Raw genomic sequence first — 18,180 nt, forward strand, 5'->3', positions numbered from 1 at the left:
TTTCCCTCAGTGTTCACTGGTACCAAACTAGATTCTTTCCTGTACCTCCCCAGCCGTGTCTCCTCAACCAATAGAGCTACAGTCACTCAAGAAATCCTAACCCTGTAAAGTCTCTTCACTTGCTCTACCTCTTGTAGTCTCTGCCTCCGTTATTCAGCTTCATGTATCACATGGATTATAACCATCATCTCCTAAGAATTATGTCAATGTGAAAATGACTAAAGTTGAAAACTGCACTGTGGTTATGTAAAAGAATATTCATATTCATAGGAAATGTATGTTCAAGTATTTAGGGCAAAGGGCCATGATGCACGTAACTTACCCTCAACTGGTTCATAAAATATATCTATTATGTGTGTGTGACGGAAAGGAGTTCTTAGGGCCAGATCCTGTGATAGTGAGCAATGAACCCAGTCTGTCAGGTCTAATTTAGTCTGGGTATTGACTTCAATGTCCTCATGATTTTCTACTTGAACTGAGAGTACAACCTAGACTGCATTTGTGGGGAAGAAGGGATACTGGGGACCAAAGACAATGAGAGGAGAACCTTTCTAGTTCACAGATGTTCTCCTGAGAATTAGTGAACCAGAACTGGATAAACCCTGGAAAACTGGAAGGGTGATGTCAGAAAGGCAGCAGCAGGTGGAGCAAAGTCTTTGTCCCACATAAACCAGCAGTGCTGGTCAGACAGCCTGAACATCCCAGTCTCTTCCCTTTGCCCTTTCCCATCCCTGTTCTTTCCTGGTTGTTCCACAATTAACTTAGCCAAAATCTTGGTTCTTTTCCAGTCATTAGATGGTGATGGGGAGTGCTTTTGCTTTAAACTACAGCAGTGACTTTTCTCAGGAAGTTTAATACATTGTTTTAAAAAATAAAATAAAATAATGAATTCCAGTTTTTAAATGTTTCCAGCCACATGGTCTAAATAGACCAAATGTAGTAAGACTTGAATTTTTATACCTCTGTATGGTGAAAACAAGTAAAAACTAAAAGTAAAAGGTCACTGTATTTTTCAAGAGAACTGACTTGTTTCCAGGATTGACCTACATGACTGAAGAGACCTTGAATTATTTTCTAAAATGATATCTATTTCATTTTGCTTTCTTATTATTTACTTTCTAATCATTTCATCACTTTTCTCTTTTATTTTCTTCTACTTGATCTTTGTTGTTTCCCCTTCTCTATGTCCATAATCTTAAAGATTGTCTCCCTTCTGTTGAAAAATATTGTTTTTCTAATAAGCATACTCTTTCAAGTTTCTGTGAAATAAATATAAATAAATAAGGATAGAATAGAAATTGGAGAGGAACATCATATGGAAATGAAAATAGTATCTATAGGGCACATGATTCATATCCAGGGAAATTTTATAATTAATAATTATAACAATTTGTAAAGTAAAAAGTTAAAAATATACACTGTTAGGCAGTCTCCAGAGCACCACTGTTGATGTAAATATTTTAATCAAACATTACCAATTCTTTTCGGGTATAATAATTTTCCTATACTGTCTAACGTGTGTGACCATTCATTTTCTTTGGTAGACTTTATTGTAGGAGCTTGAAATCAAGCTTACAACCCTTTTGTCATTATGATCTGAGGTATTTTTTTTTTCTTTATTTCCTTTCTGCGTCTCTTCTCTTATGGCAATTTTAAATTTTCTAAATCAGATAGTTAAGAAAAGCTTTGTTTTGAAGAGTTTATCCTAATAAATTTCTAAATTATAAAGAATGTTGTATTAACATGGCTTATCTTGTCATGGCAGGCAACGTGGGAAATATCTGTACATACTTTTATAGCCCTCTCTTCATAATGATAATTTAACAAGCTAGCATTTATTGAGTACTTATTACATGCTAAGTGCTGTTCTATGTACCTTGTATGTATTAAATCATTTAATCATCCTAGCAGCCCTCTGAGAGAGGAAGTGTTAAAATCCTAGTTTCACAGATGAGAAAACTGAGAGGCAGAGAGGTTAATAATTTACCTCAGGCCACAGGGCTGGGAAGTGGAGGAACAGAGATTTGAACCCAGGCAGACTGGCTCCAGAGTCTTACCTGTGCATGACTCTGCAATACTTGGCATTAGCTGGTATAGCCCAGAGAAAGCAGGGGGCAAGCTGACTACTTAGTACAGATTGCTGAGAAATGTAATATGAGGGAAGAACAGAATGGAAAATGTGCTGTCTACTCAGTATGAAACATTGTTCCCAAGGGAAGAACACAGAACTTTAAACGACTTCTTGTCTTCAGTCAGAAAGTATATTCACAAGGAGAAAGAGAGATGAAAAATTTAAAAAGCTGTATGTATCAAGTGGCTGAATCACCACTGTAACCCCAATCTTAGCACAGGCTTGCCTCAAACACATATTTGCTCAGTAAACAGCATTCATTTTTGTTACATGCTATGTTACCTAGTTTAGTAAAGGCTCTTTTATGCAAGCTAAACTTACGGGAATTTTGTGAGGTATTTATTTTCCATGAAGCCTAACACACTTGAAATAGCCTATATATATCCAAAAGTAATTGCTACTGTAAGCAGTTCAAAATTTCTTTTAAGAATCACTCTTAAACACCCTCTCTATTCAAAAAGAAAATTAGTTAAATACTTGATGAGTAATCTTTCTCATAGAGAAGCTAGATGTTTTCTCTGAACCAGAGAAGACTGCATTTCCTTGCATCCATCCCATGGAGAACCTTGTTTCAGAACTGACACCATTTATAACTCAGCACCTTAACCACATTCATTTCTCCACAGATCACTTCACCTGGGAGGAAAAGTGTTCCTTTTGATCCTCTGCAGAGTGCATTTTGATAAGGGTGTATGCTACAAGTAAAATTCACATCTCAGGTTAAGACTGTATCATCGGCATTGTTATGTGATGTTAGCAAAGTACTTTTATAGTCCTACGTGGCAACAATTAACATCTATAAATAGGAAGTTCACATGACTCCAAAGTTATCCAAGTCTTAGAGAGACTTATTTTTTATCATAAATTTTTCTTTTACAAAGGGTCTTATTTCTACCATCTTCAAAAAAAAAGTTTAGTTTGGACAAGTGCTAATTATGTAATCAAGCAGATTTATCCATCTCATAAAAATAAACCAACAAATTTGGACATTTGAAGTCACATTATCATAGTCAACAATAATGTATTGTACACTTAAAATTTTTTTAAGAGGATAGATCTCATGTTAAGTGTTGTTACCACAATAAAATTGAAAAAGTACTTTCAAAAAAATAAAATAAGGCACATTATCGTAAATTTGTCAATTTACCGAATGTGATAACAGATATAAGCAAAATAAATGAAGAATAAACTGGGAAAATAAATAAAAAACTAAACTAGAAAAAGAATGTAGAGTTAAAACTAGAGGAGATGTAGAAGCGGTGGCATTCCTGACCACAGCATTAAAACTTTTTAAATCAGAGCTTCTTAGGAGCCTGGATCTCAAAGGTGATGGACAGCTAAGAGGAAGCAATGCCCAAGAGCCAGTCTTATTCATTGGAAATTATGTTCATTAGACGCCTAATGGACAGTTCCAAGCACAATTAAAAAATTAATTTGATCTTACAAAACCTTGAAAGAACGACGCTTAACTGACAAGTGATTCAAGTCTAGTCCCTATCAGATTCCTAATGAAAGCAAATAAGAAAAAGCAAATGACAAAATGTAGGGAAATATGTATCTTGTGTAGATATGGCACATATATAGATATAGATTTTTGCTTATATAGGTACCTGTCATATGATCAGTCCGCAACTGTGTTTGATAGGTATGTGTATATGTTATAGCTCTCTTATTTGTATTCAAACCCAATGCAAATATAGATAACATTAGCATCTTTGTGAGAATGTAAACATGTACAATAATCCTCCCTTATCTGCTATTTCACTTTCCGTGGTTTCGGTTACCTGTGGTCAACTGAGATCCGAAAATATTAAATGGAAAATTCCAGAAATAAACAATTCTTGTTTTAAATTTTGTGCTATTGTGAGTAGCATGATGAAATCTCACACCATCCTGCTTCATCCCGCTTGGGACATAAATCGTCCCTTTGTCCAGGTATCCATTCTGTATATGCCGCCCGCCCATTAGTCACTTGGTAGTTATCTCTCTTATCAGATTGACTGTCACGGTATCACAGTGTTTGTGTTCAAGAAACCCTTATTTTACTTAATAATGGCCCTGAAGTGCAAGAGTTGTGATGCTGGCAATTCAGATATGCCAAAGAGAAGCACGCAAGTGCTTCCTTTAAGTGAAAACATGAAAATTCTCAACTTAATAAGAAAAAATAATCTATGCTGAGTTTGCTAAGATCTATGGTAACTTTTATTACAGTCTATTGTTGTAATTGTTCTATTTTGTGATTATTGTTGTTAATTTCTTTCTGTACCTAATTTATGAATTAAATTTTCTCATAAGTATGCATGTATAGGGAAAAACATAGTATATATAGGGTTCAGCACTATCCATGGTTTCAGGCATCCACTGGGGGTCTTGGAACATAACCCCAGTGAATTTTGGAGGGGACTGCTGTAAAAGCCCCCATTTTGCATTTTCTGCAGGTGTTGAAAACCATGTGTTTATGTTTTGTCTAGGGTATTTTGTGTGTGAGTTTCTTCTTCTAAAGTGAAGTCTTGCTTAAAAAAAGAGCCAGTTCGTTCCTGCTTTCTACCTGCTGCTGTTGTTTCCCAGGAGTCTGCAGAGATGTGAAATTATTTTAAGGTGAACATCAGAGCATCTTTAAAACACTTCTGCCCTTTCTTTTTGTTCACCGTAGAAAGCTGCAAGGAAACATCTGTCATTATTTTTCTATACATAGCTAACTCAGCAAAACTTTCAGAATAAGCAACATCTCCTAGGGTGGTTGGGGGCATAACATGAGAATATTAGTTGAAGCACTGTGTAAATGATAAAGCCTTGCACCTGTGTAAGGCACTACTATCATTAGCATGACTTTAATGTAGTCGAATGGTGTCTACTGGAATAAGCAGTCTTATCATTAAGGAAAGGAATGGAAATTAATATCTATTAAACACCTACTTACAGCAGAGTGCCAGGAACTTTACTAGGACTTTTACGTAGGTTGTCTTATTTATTTAATAGCATTCATAGGGAATACTGCTGGAACTCTTAAAGGAGCCAAAATAAAGACTTTGTAGTACATACAAACGGAAATCCAGAGAGAAGATCAGACATCGTAAATTTTCATTTGAGAATGAATCATATTGCAATTTATACCATTTCCCTCTAAAAATATTTTGGCTTGATCAGGTACTTTACTAGTCAATGAGTAGCTTATAATGGAGTTGTCAGAAGTTGGCAAAGGCCATCAATCCCTATTGCATGCAAAATCGTGGAATTATTACTGTTACATAGAGTGTCGTTAGGAACTGGTGGTACCATAAACTCCACTTACTTTAAAATCATTGTCAATTCATTACAATGTACTAACTCTGCACACAGTTTTCAAAGACTCGTATATCTTTTTAACTTACCCTAAGGCCGACTGATTTGGCATCCAGTAGTCCTTGGACTTGCAAGGATCTTTACCTACAGAGTTGACATTTTCTCTACCCGATGATTATGATCCCTACCCCCAAATAAAATACAGTATTATAATATATGTATATCTCATGAGCTGCTATTGAAGGCTTGCATAAACCTGTGATGACGGGGACAATAAAAGGGAAACATCTACCAAAATCTTCTCCAGGATTCTGAAGTTTAAGGACATGAGCAAAGAGTCAAACAGAGGCAGGCTGTAGATGCTGCCACTTGCTTCCATAGGGCTAACAGGGAATGTGGATTAGGAGGTGGCCAGGGAGGAAGGAGAGAGTTGTTATGACTCTTATCCATTCCTTCAATTACTAAGTGTTCAGCACTATAGCGAGTGTTGTGGTGGACTCTCTCCTTGTCCTAATAGGGAAAAAATACAGAAAGAAAGAAATACTATAAAAAAATGCAAAGTACTGTGTACTATATCATGACCATGCCATTGGAGGTTATGAGGGGAAAATATCAAATTTGTGTTTGGACAGTGAACTAGCAGCACTTAGATATCTCTAAAGGTACAAAACACCAGCCAGGTTAGTACCCACCTTATCAAATCTACTCCCTGTCAGTGCTATTAGGACTAAATAAGAGAGATTTGTTAAAGGCTGCCATGCCATTGATTTACTTTATGATAAGGAACCGTACAGAAGTTAGATATTGAGCTCTGTTATCTCACTCCGTGATAGACTTTATAGGGTCAACCTAGTAACATATTATGCAGAGCGTGCTGGCACTGTTTCCAGAATATTCACTGAGCCAAGAGGAAGTCCACAGTCACAAGGCTGGTACAGTGGGTTTCCGTGTGCAGAAACAGAAACCTTTGAATCTCTCGCACTGCCACCAGGGGTCAGGGACCAGGCTAGAGGAGAGGGCACTCTCCCAGAGAGGAAGTGTTGTATTACCCGGGGAAGTCCATGAGACAAATTCCCCGTCTCTTCCTGAGAGCAGCATATTGCTGGCTGAGTAGGATTCGAAGGGAGGACCTCAGAAATGTTCTGCCCCCGTAAAGGTATGTGTAAGTGCTTTCAGCTTTAAGCAAGTCATTTTGGAAAGTCAGATAAGGCTGACTTTATGCTATATTTCAAAATCCAGATAAGCTATATGGATCTGTTGGCTGCTGCCTCCAGAGAGGGAATGTTTGTTTGGGGAGGTCGAGAGGAAGGTAAACCCTGTTGAAATACTAAATCTAAATATAGGATCTGAAAAAGACTTTTTGTGCATGTACATTATTTATATAGACTCATTTGCTGTAGATGCTGTAGATGCTGCTACTAACTGTGATTCTCTGAGAAGGTGGTCTTAGAAATAGATTCAGATATAGTGATTTTCAGTCTGTTTTCATGTCCAGTGTCCACTTATAACGTCATTAGTGACTTTTTTTCATTCATTCACAGGAAATCATTTGTCAATAAGGTTTCCACATTCCCTTACCTTGCCCTTAACTGAAAAATTGTGCATAACTAGGGTAATGATAGTGATTAAGTCACATGCTCATGCTTTTATCACCGTTGTCATCTGGGTTTCAAACACTGGTAATACGTTTCATTAGGCTGTCCTAACCATCTTCTTAAATGTATTTGCTTTCCTTTAGCATTTTATTCCTTTAAGTTCTCTAGGCTCCAGAGAAATGAGGAGAGAAATAGATAGGAGGGTTTGCCTTCTTTTAAAGTTTTGGTCAAACAACTCAAAATAACATTATTATTGATGGACCGACCTGTACTTTTAAATGGAAAGAATAAAGATATAAAATGATCTGAGGCATGTAAGTAACCTCTTTGATTTTTAATGGCATGCAGCAGATGGAATTCATTATTGACTTTTAAAAGTGAAATTACGCTGCATTATTATTTATTTATAGTTTTTCCTTTCAAAAGAAGTAATTACCATTACTAGGTTAGTTTTTCCTCAATCACAAGCAGCTATGTGACGTCATCAGAATGTATAATATAGTTTACCACTTACTCATGAAACTTAATGATTTTGCAGGATATTATCCTTTTCAAATTAGTAATAAATTTATAAGCATATTGCACAGCAAAAAGGTTGAGTATCTTTTCTTTGTACTTGGGTAATTTTGAAAGCAATTATTTCACATTATAGGGCAATTTATTTATGAAAATTTCATTGCAGAAACAAAAATGTTTTTAATTGGAAATAAACAAGCTAATTTCATTTTTCCAGTTCGGCACACAGATTTTGTGATGACATCCATAATACATGCAAAATGCCCAAGTAAAATATTTAGATGACTAGTTTCAGCACAAACAACTTTTTAATTTTAATCACAAATTCTAAAACTTTTAAGTTATCAAGGAGGTTGATAACCAGTCATAATAAAATTTAATTTCCAAGCAATGCCCAATGTTTAATCATTACGTTCAGTTCAAATCTGAGAGGTATTAAAATTGTCTAGTTTTCAGTCTTCATCATTTAAAATATATGCAAGAATGGAAAAATCTTCAGTATTAGACATGAAGCTATAGATGTTATAAAAAATGCATGAAACCCTTTTTCAAAGCTTATGTTTCAAAGTATCATTTCACATACAGGACAGCAATTCTATTTTATATAATCGGGAGATCTGGAGGGGACAAGATTCAGACCACCGCTGAATTTCAGTGAAGCTCCTAGTCACATTGGATCCCTCCTTCCATTCTTCCTACCTCTCCTCTAAGCCATCTGCACCTCCCCCAGCTGCTTCCTCCTCTCTCCTCCTCTGTCTGCTCCTCCCTCCTATTCCTTCTGCCCTCCTGACATTTGCATATTCGGGTGTCTTTTTGCACAAGTAGATCTGTTTTCTTCACCAGTGGTCATCATTGTAAAACTGAAGGACAGCAATTAATATTTCATATGTAGCACTTAAGCTTCTTCACCTAGATTATGCATTTTGCTTCTTTGTATCCATCCATAGGCACTTAATAAATGCTTATTGATTGTCTAGTAAGGTTGTATTATGACTGATTTTGAGTATTTTTCATACCCTCCTCAGTTACCAGGACTATATTTCCTGGATTCTAAGATCAACATTTTTTCACATTTTTACTTTTTAAAATCTGAAAGTATCTTATGATCAATGGTGTATCATAATTTAATTGGAAGGGTTTTGTTTTCCTTTTTCCTCTCTTGGTGATGCATCTTATAATCAATGCTGTCTTAGAGTCAATGAAATATGGCAGTAAAAAAAATATAGATACATCTGTTACTTGTATAACATGCTAAAGGCTGTGCATTTCACATTCAAACTTTGTGATAGTACTTTTTGTGTGTTATGTGGCTTATCCATAGCCAATTTTGGTCTCTCCTCACTGCTTTCCTCCACCCTGGTGCCCTGCATTGTGGTTCTACCCATTCTTGAACTGTCTTGACTGAAACACTCAGAGAATTTTATTAGTAATTTAATTACCAATATTTAACTGTAATGAAATGGAAAGAGGTTTTTAAACTAAACACTGGGTTCAAGTTATTGTTCTGCTCCTTAAAACTATGTGTACTTGTTGATCCAATAATCATTCTCAGAGCTTCAAATTATACATCTAGAGAATGGAAATAATATGAATGATTTCTTCATCACAGGATTTTTAGGGTAATTTGTAAAAAATATTGAACCAGTAAAAATATTGAATATGAAATGTATATGAGAGCAGTTTATAAACCATGAAGTACTGTTCAGTTATAAATTTTAAGCATCAACGTTAAATAAAACATTATTAGACAAGCTTATGTGTAAGTAGAGAGTTGGGGAGAGAAAAGAAGGAGAAATAGTATGATTTGTCCCAAACTAAAGAGTAGGTTCTACATTTTAATCATCATTGGAAATGATAGATGACCCATTAACTTACTGTCTGAATTTCAAGGAGAGCTGTGAAATCTATCTTCAGAGAACTTCCAACTATCAAAGTCCTAGCTATTTTGAATCCCAGTGCTGAACACATGCCAGCCTCTGAGAGCTTGTATCCTTTATTGAATTAGCAGAACCACAGCCCACAGAACCTCCTGGCATTAAAAATAGAAGAGGTTACTTAGATTCCCCAACTCCTTTCCTATCTTTGTTCCTTCTGTTTGAGAGACAAATCAATCTGTATAAAACAGTAAGGCTTTGGCTTTAGAAAAAATAGCATAAGGATGTTTAACGGTGGATTTTGGAATCACTCTATGACAAAGAGTTTTGTCTAACTCCTCACTTTCAGAGGAAAACGTGGTGGGGGCAGGCAGAGTTGGGGAGTGGTTGCCAGTGATTAGTGTTCCTTCTGGATTTGTTTGTTTCAGTTGCTGGTTGAAGCAACCTAAGCTTACTTTATTGTCTATTTGTTGGGTCTCCAAGGTTGTTTATTTACCGGGTCCTGTTATACATAAGGACTTAAACTGAAATAGAATTTGCACACAAACATGCATATGAATGTTTTGATAGAGCCTTACCTCCCACAGAGAGAAAATTATGGATATAAGCTAATGCCCACTGGAAAAAAATGCTACAAGTCATAATAGTAATTATGGAAGGGCGCCACTCCCTAGTTCCAAATATTCTTGAAGGGGAAATGATACAAAATTAATTAAATCAATGGGATCATAGGAGCCAACCCCATAGCCTAGTGGTTAAGTTCGGCATGCTCTGCTTTGGCAGTCCAGGTTCCATTCCTGGGCATGGACCTACACCACTCATCAGTGGCCATGCTGTGGCAGTGACCCACATACAAAATAGAGGAAGTTTTGCACAGATGTTAACTCAGGGTGAATCTTCCTCAGAAAAAAACAAAGAGATATTTTTGTTATTTCATAGTTATTTCCATAACCAGGACCCTTTTCTTGCCATAAAGAAGCCTTGAGGTATTTTCAGCTTAAAATTTCATCTTATAATTCACCAGTGAAAAATGAATTCCATAGAAGAACCTAGGTGCCATAGCATAGAAACCAAGAGCACGTTTTTAAAAAGAAAACTAGTTAGGGGTCCAGCCCCTGGCCGAGTGGTTAAGTTTGCAAGCTCTACTTTGGCAGCCTGGGTTTTGCTGGTTTGAATCCTGGGCACGGACACAGCACTGCTCATCAGGCCATGCTCAGGCGGTGTCCCACATAGCACAACCAGAGGCACTCACAACTAGAATATACAACTATGTACTGGGGGGCTTTGGGAAGAAGAAGAAGAAGGAAAAAAAAGATTGGCAACAGATGTTAGCTCAGGTGCCAATCTTAAAAAAAAAAAAACTAGTTAGGACATTTGTGTGTATTTAAGCATTCTATAATATTTATCTTTCATTGTATTGTCTTTCATAGTTTCAAGAACATAAAATAACAGTAAAAAACTAATGTCGTTGCTCTTTCTTCAAAACACGAGATACTTCAATGTTACTTAAAATAGTACAGTTAAATGTAAATTCCATTACTATAGTGAGCGGAGAACACAAAGATTATTTTTTAAGAGGTAACATGTTTTGTGTTTATGTTGTTTTTGAGGATAGGGATAGGTTCAAGAGGAAGGAATAAAGAAAAGAGAGAGGTGCTATACTGAAGGCAAGCGCAGGTGAAAAAGGAGAATCGAAGGGGAGAGAATTTAGTCAATACTTGAAAATCTTTTTTCTCTCCTATTCTTTATCTGCCAATGGAGGGTTTTTCAATATCTCATTCAGTCACATTATTTCCAAAGACCAAAAGTTGTAACTCTAACATGAACATTTTCACATTTAATACTATATTGGGGTTTTAGATTTTTTTCCATCTCATTTTATTAGTAGTAGCAGGAAACACATAGGGCTGACTTGGTATTAAGCACTATACTAAGTGCTTTACATATATTAACTCATTCACATGTTAATGCATTTTAGCATAATAATGCTAATCATCCATGAAGCTATATTAGCATTTCAGTTCATGGAAGTACCATTTTTCTAGTTATTCAGGCTAGAAATATTGGTGTAATTCTAGACTCTTCTTTTTCCTCCCCCACTCTATCTCATCATCCCAGAGATCCTGTTGGCTCTATTCTCAAAATAAATCCAGAATCTGCCCAGCTCTTACACCTGCACTGCTTCCTCCTAGGTCCAGACACCACCCTCTTCCAACTGCAATTTCAGTCCTGATCTCCCTGCTCTGCCCTTGCTTGCTACCCACTCCGTCACCCCTCCCTCACCACCAGTCAGCTTTCAGTGCAGCAGCGGGAGGAACATGGTTAAAACACGAATCTCATTGTATCCCTCCTGTGCCCAGACCCCTTCAAGGGCTCCTGTCTCTCTCAGAGTAAAAGCCAAGCTGAAGTCCTCATGATGGCGCACAGGGCCCTACTGGATCGCCCACACACACCTATTGCCTACAGTTCCCGCCAACTCCCTCCTTATTCACTCCACTCCAACTATCCTGGCCTTTTTGCCATTCCCTTGAACCCACAGACATTCTGCTTTCTCAAGGCTTTCGCAATTACTGTTTCCTCTGCCTTGAAGGCTCCTCCCATGGCACTCTCTCACTTCCTTCACTCTTTATTCTGAAACTGGCTTTTCACTGTGATGTTCCCTGGCTATCCTATCTAGAACTTCAAATCCCCCCGGCCCCTCAGTGGTTCATATCTCTCTTCTCTGCTTTTCTCCCTCTACTTATCACCAACACATACAGGTGTGTTTATATTTTTCTTGTGAACTGGAATGCAAACTTTACGGAGAAGGAATTTTTGTGGGGTTTTTTCCCCATACTCTATACCTCTTACAAAAAGCAGAGCCTGGGACGTAATAAGCCCTCAGTAAGTTTTTGTTGAATATATCCTCAGATCACCCCTATTCATTAGGTACAATTATTACTCCCGTTTTAAAAATGAGGAATTTAAAGCACAGAAAGATTAAGAAATTTGCCTAAAGTAAAACAAGCTAAGCAAGTGTTGGAGCCAAGATTCAACCTAAGACCCTGGCTCCAAAGTCTCTGTTGAAGCCACTCCACGGTGGCTCTCTGATTAAGGAACTGAGTAAATTAATTGGAAAAATAAACTGCATATAGAAGGATTTTCTTCAATATGCTTTCCCGCTAGATAAATGGAAAATGGAGAATTGTCTGGCTCAGACAGCATAGTCAGACACAGCAAAGCCTTTCCTCCATCACTTTTTGAATTTTTTTCTAAGAAGAAATGATTGCTTTTTAATATAGAAATTTTTTTTTTAAAAAATGACCTTAATCCCACCCGCTATCCCATTATTTGAATTGTTGGCTTCAAATAGTAAAAATAAAGTAACATACATGCAGTGGTAAAAGAGTTAACATTATGTAAAAACGTGAAATGAAAACATTTATTGACTGCCTACTATGTTCTATGATAAGTAAGCATACATTCAGTAATACAAGTAGAATTTAATAACAGAGGGAGACACTTATGCAGACAATTATAATTATGCATTTCTTTAAGTGCCACAGTGGGTTACATACAATTCTAAATTGAGATTTAGAAGAAGAAACACCAAATAGAGATCTGCTGACAGCTGAAAGCAGGGCCTCGGAGAGGGAGTGAGTCTCAGGGCAGGTATGTAAATAGTGGGTGGAAAGGTATTAAATGTCTTAAGAGTGAAGAAGCACTTTCTGAAGGAGGGGGTTGGAGAATGGCAACAATAAACGTGACATATCATAGTTTAGTTTTAGATGATGAGACTAAGTGAGAGAGAGTATTTTTAAATACCATTTCAGATGCTATAGAATAGGAACTACAGGCCAATCACTTATCTGAAGGATGTGTAAATACGTATTGAATTTAACTTGCAAAAGGGTATCATTACTTATCCAAATGCATCATATGGAAGATTGTCAATTTCATGTCTCCCAGCCTACCTCAATCTATTTTTTCATAGGGTTCAGGTTACAGGGTACTGACAAACAAGAACAAGAAATTCTATTCTCCAAACTGTTATTTTTGCTAACCTGTTAGGCAACTCCAACTTCCTACACTTAATGGCAAAGCAAAAAACAGAGCCATTTATCCTGAGTCTGTTTAGTGTTTTTCATCCTCACGTGTGTTTACTTCTTCTGGAAAGTCAGGTTTCCAACTACTCATTTCTCTGATTTAACTAGGTCGCTATGAACTTCCTGACTGGCATCCAAAGTGTTGGCAGTCCAATCTAGCTTAGTGACTGCTTGGTCACTCAGGACCTTTGTAAAGAGGAAACCGTGCCCTTACATCATGGAGATTCCATCCATAAACAAGTGAAAAAGAAATAAGATATTTAGAGAATAAATTTTAAAAAGAAAATAATGGACTAATATGATCACATGAGACCAGAGTTTGGGGGCAGTGATGCAATTAGCTTCGATAATGATGGGGGACATCTCTGAGAAGGTGTCATTAGAGTTGAAACCCATATGATGAGAAGCCACACAAGGATCCGGGAGAATAGCTAAACAAGTAGAGAGATAGTAAGTCAAAGGTCAAGAGGTGAGAATAAATTTGATTTGTTCCAGGAACAAAAAGAATGTCAGTAGCACTGGACAGAATAGGCATAGTACAAGGTGAGGTCTCAGAGTTAGCCAGTGGCTTGATGTACAGTCATAATTAACCTACATTTAGGCCTACGAGTACTGGAACTGTTATTCTTCCCTAAGTCTGACTCAATTGTAAATCTACTACTATTTCTAATAAAGAATAACTTGAATTTGCTCTGCACTGCATAATTTATAAAAACCTTTAGCGTACATTCTCATTTTACTTAAAGTTCCATAAAATCCCCATGAAATAGGCAGGGCTAACATTATTTCCATTTTACAGATAAGGAAACCATAGTATATATATGTTACATAGCTTACTTAAAGAGGCCCACAAGGCACCCCCCCCCAACACATTCTGATTCCCCATGCTTCATCAAAATTGTCAAAAACTCAAAACTCTCTTATAGCCTAGATTTGAAATGAACTTGGAGCTGTGGTATAACTAAGGGTTTGTCATTGCTGAAAAATGGAAAACAGAAAATCGCTACAATGAATAAAAGAAAAGGTAACCTCAGTTTGCTCTAGTGGCACATGAGTATAGAGCAAGACTCTACATCCTCTCTGTTTGGCCACATCATTCATTCTAGCAGATGGCTAGTTTCTGCATCATATGATGTTCCTTGTCAGATTAAGTTTTAAATAATTCACTCTGGAGCATGAATTTGAAGAAAACAGAACAGATTAGTCCAGGGAGAAATGCTGACAACCTGAACTGGGGCAATGATAGTTTAGGTCTGCTAGCCTCAGCCACCTTAGTCACCAAGGTATTTCTGAACTATATGGTCAATAATGTTTTCCTATCTTGGTGAAATGATGTCACATGTGACCCTTAAAAATTAAAAGAAATTAAGATCTTCTTCTGTTTTTCATATGCTTACTTCATTATAAAAAGATTTCAGATTATTTATTTTAGGAATTACAGTTAGATTTAATACATACCTTTTCTCTTCTATAGGCTTGAAATTTGCTCTTTTAATTTCATGTTTTCAAATACTAACCTATCTATAATTTTCAGGATTTAAAAAAATTCTTTTCTTTCGTGAAATACCATGTTGCTCTCTTCAAGGTTTTATTTGTTGTGCGTGTGTGTCTGTGTTTTGTAGAATATATTCTTAAAAGGAAAAAAAGGAAACAATTTAAAAAATGAAAAAACAATCTAGATGTATTAGAAATGTCTCAGGGTTGAAGCTATCAAGCTCACTTATTAGATGTAAGTCAGGGTTATGCAGTTAACCACATACTCTTCCTTTTCTAAAAAAAAAATTAAGTTATGATGTAGAAGTATGATACTGCCTTGGACTATTAACTAAGAAAACTCTTGAAACTCTTTTTACCTTTTGTAGCTTTTGATGATTAATTTAAGGTATATTTTTGGAAATCATTTTTTTTAAAAACTAGTCTTTCTTGTTTCTTGTTTATTATATTTATATTTTCTGTTGTATTTCTACAAATGTCATTCTCTGTGTGACGTGGTCTTGGTTGAAGTTTGGGTGCCTTTCTCTTTTAATTCAATCCTTTTTTATATTTTTTAACTAATTTAATTACTTTTGCTTTGGCCTTGTGGCTTCTTAATACCTTCTCTGTCTGGATGATTAAATCTTGGTTGTCAATTTTTTTACTTTATTTATTCATTTATTATTTTATTTATTAATTTTTTTGCTGAGGAAGATTTGCTCTGAGCTAACATCCTGCCAACCTTCCTCCTTTTTGTATGTGAGCTGCCACCACAACATGGCCACTGATAGACAAGTGGTATAGGTCCACGCCCAGGAACTGAACCTGGGCCACCAAAGCAGAGCACGCTGAGCTTAACCACTAGGCCACAGAACTGGACCTCAATCCTTGCTCTTTTAAAGTATACATTTTACTATTGAGAATCTCCAGCAAACACAGTGGAAAAGGACTACTGTTTTATGGTGGAAACATTAAAGGCTGGGATAAGGAAAACTGGCTTTTTGAAATAGAAAAAGATGAAACACTAGGTGTGTGGTGGTAAATCAAAGGTAAAATGAGATATTCTGTATTTGTGTTTTATGTCAACTCTATTGGTATGTATGAGTTATTACTCTTGAACTGATGTGGCAGATTCGTGATGATGATATCAACATCTGAAGATGACAAAAGTGATAAAGGTATCAAACTACCCAAATACTTTAGGGCGTCTGTTTTCTATTTCTCCCCTGCAGCCAAGAAACAATCATACTGATATTTAGTTCTTTCAATTCCAGTAGGGAGCTTAATTGCTGCCATTTCAGAGATGATTAAAACCTCATGCCAGTTAGTAAAAAGAAAACTGATCTGAAAAGACCTCCAGTGCTGGTGCAATTCATACCTGAAAGCATTAAGCATTCAGGCAAGTTCTAAAGCTTTTGCCATGAGAGGATGGAGGAAGAGGTGGAGGTTGGAGGCACAGAGGATCTGCCAGCCATCCCTTCTGAAGGCCTGTAGTGCTGCAGTTAGGATTGCCCATACCTGCTGTTACTCAGAGTGATTTACTGTGGGGATTTTCTAACTGGATTCCTGTCCTTTCTTATTTCTCCCTACCCTTCCACTCATTGTCCACAGTCATCTTAATGATCTTTTTGCAACATAGAACTCATCAGTTCTCTCTTTTAAACATCCTCAAAGATTTCCCACTGCCTGCTACATGCAGTCCCAACTCTTTATCATGGTATACACAGTCTTTCATGGTATGGGACCTCTCTTCCTAGTATCTCCCACGCTCTATATCCTTTTCACGTGGACCTGATGTTAGGAATGCCTGTCCATTGGATTGTTGCAAGAGTTCAGTGAGGAAATGTATAAGAGTACTTAATAATAACTAGTATTTATTGAACCCTTGCCATCACCAGGTGCCAAGGACTAGGCTGGGCGCTTAGCTGTATTCTCTCCTTTGATCTTCACACAACCCCATGAGGTGTAGATACTTTTGTAATCTCCCTTATTTAAATAAAGAAACAGACTTTGAGAGGTCAGGCAACTTGCCCAAGGTCACACCTATTGACAGAAATAGAGTTGTAATTTTATCTGTCCAGTTCCAAAACTGATGCTTTTATAGACTTTACTGCTGCTTGGCACATTGCCTAGTGTACAGTTCAGTTTGATTAAATATTCATTTAAATAAACCCATTACTATAAAACTTATAGTATCTGGAAAATGACCTTTTTTTCTTGCCTCCATTGCCCACCAAGGTTAACTGATATACCACTTCTTCTGCTCTTTCTAGATGCCCAGACTCCTCTACACTGTCCTTTTTCATCTTCACACTCACCACACTGTAGTGGAATAACTTGTTTAAAAATCGAACGCCGCTGATCTCTTGGCAGTTCCTCAGGTGCAGGCACCATATCCTCACTGTCTTTGTATCCTCAGAGCTTAGCATAATGTGCAGCACTCAACAATGGTGGAACAAATAAAGGAGTGAAGCAAGCTCTGAAGAGAATTTTCAAATATGTAGGCCTTTCCCCTTTCTCCTAAATGAGGAATTCTTCCTTCCCTTTAATGTGCAACTACACTAACCCTCCAAATAACACTCAATCAGATCATGAGGAAAGAGCAAATCAGACTTATAGAGGTGGGAGGGGGTGAAGAAAAGACAAAATCACCCTCTTTTTCTTCATTCTTCTTTTCCCTCCCTAAAACCTATTTTTCTACCAAATGAGAAAGAGACAAAGTTGAAGGAAAGAAGATAATATTTAGAAATAGTGAAATAAAATTTAAATTCTCTTAAAAAAAATACTGCTTATGCCTCATAATATGTTGGCTAAAACCAGTGTTAGGTTTTTTTCCTCCTGATCCTTTTTACATTTTCCAGACAGTTATGCCAACGTTCACAGCATTTCTCAGAGGTTAGTGAATTAGGAAACACTCCTAAATTCTAACATCTGAGGACTTAAGGGAGATCAACTGATAGGCACATGGTCACTGAGTGAGTCAGTGCAAGTCCCAGGAATAGAGCTTGAATCTTCTGACTACGAGTCCAAGGTTCTAGTGTGCAATTACTGTCATGTCTCCTGAAGAATTTGGTAAAAATAGAGGATGGTACAGTTGCCAAGTAAATCATTGCCACGACTAGCGCTCATGTTTTATTTTTCCTTATTTAATAGAATAATGATTTTAAACTCATAAATGCATTTGTCCTCTTGGTTAATATATAATATTATGTCGAGAATACCAA

The 18,180-nt window shown here is 36.7% G+C and overlaps 1 protein-coding gene across 9 annotated transcripts in view; it reads left to right on the top strand.

Annotated features, from left to right (window-relative positions):
• OXR1 (oxidation resistance 1) overlaps window positions 1-18,180 on the top strand; it is a 451,197-nt gene that overhangs the window by 323,246 nt on the left and 109,771 nt on the right. Inside the window, exon 1 of one of the 9 annotated variants that reach the window (XM_070221683.1) lies at window positions 6,311-6,569. The exons of 7 other annotated variants lie outside the window; for them this stretch is intronic. In XM_070221683.1, the coding sequence (XP_070077784.1) occupies window positions 6,551-6,569 (19 nt within the window). In that variant the 5' untranslated portion in view covers window positions 6,311-6,550. Of the gene's footprint in view, window positions 1-6,310; window positions 6,570-18,180 lie in introns of those variants that run through there. One more of the 9 variants, XM_070221690.1, reaches the window with a different exon arrangement.

This window comes from Equus caballus, chromosome 9 (assembly GCF_041296265.1).
Source record: "Equus caballus isolate H_3958 breed thoroughbred chromosome 9, TB-T2T, whole genome shotgun sequence".
Classification (NCBI taxonomy): domain Eukaryota; kingdom Metazoa; phylum Chordata; class Mammalia; order Perissodactyla; family Equidae; genus Equus; species Equus caballus.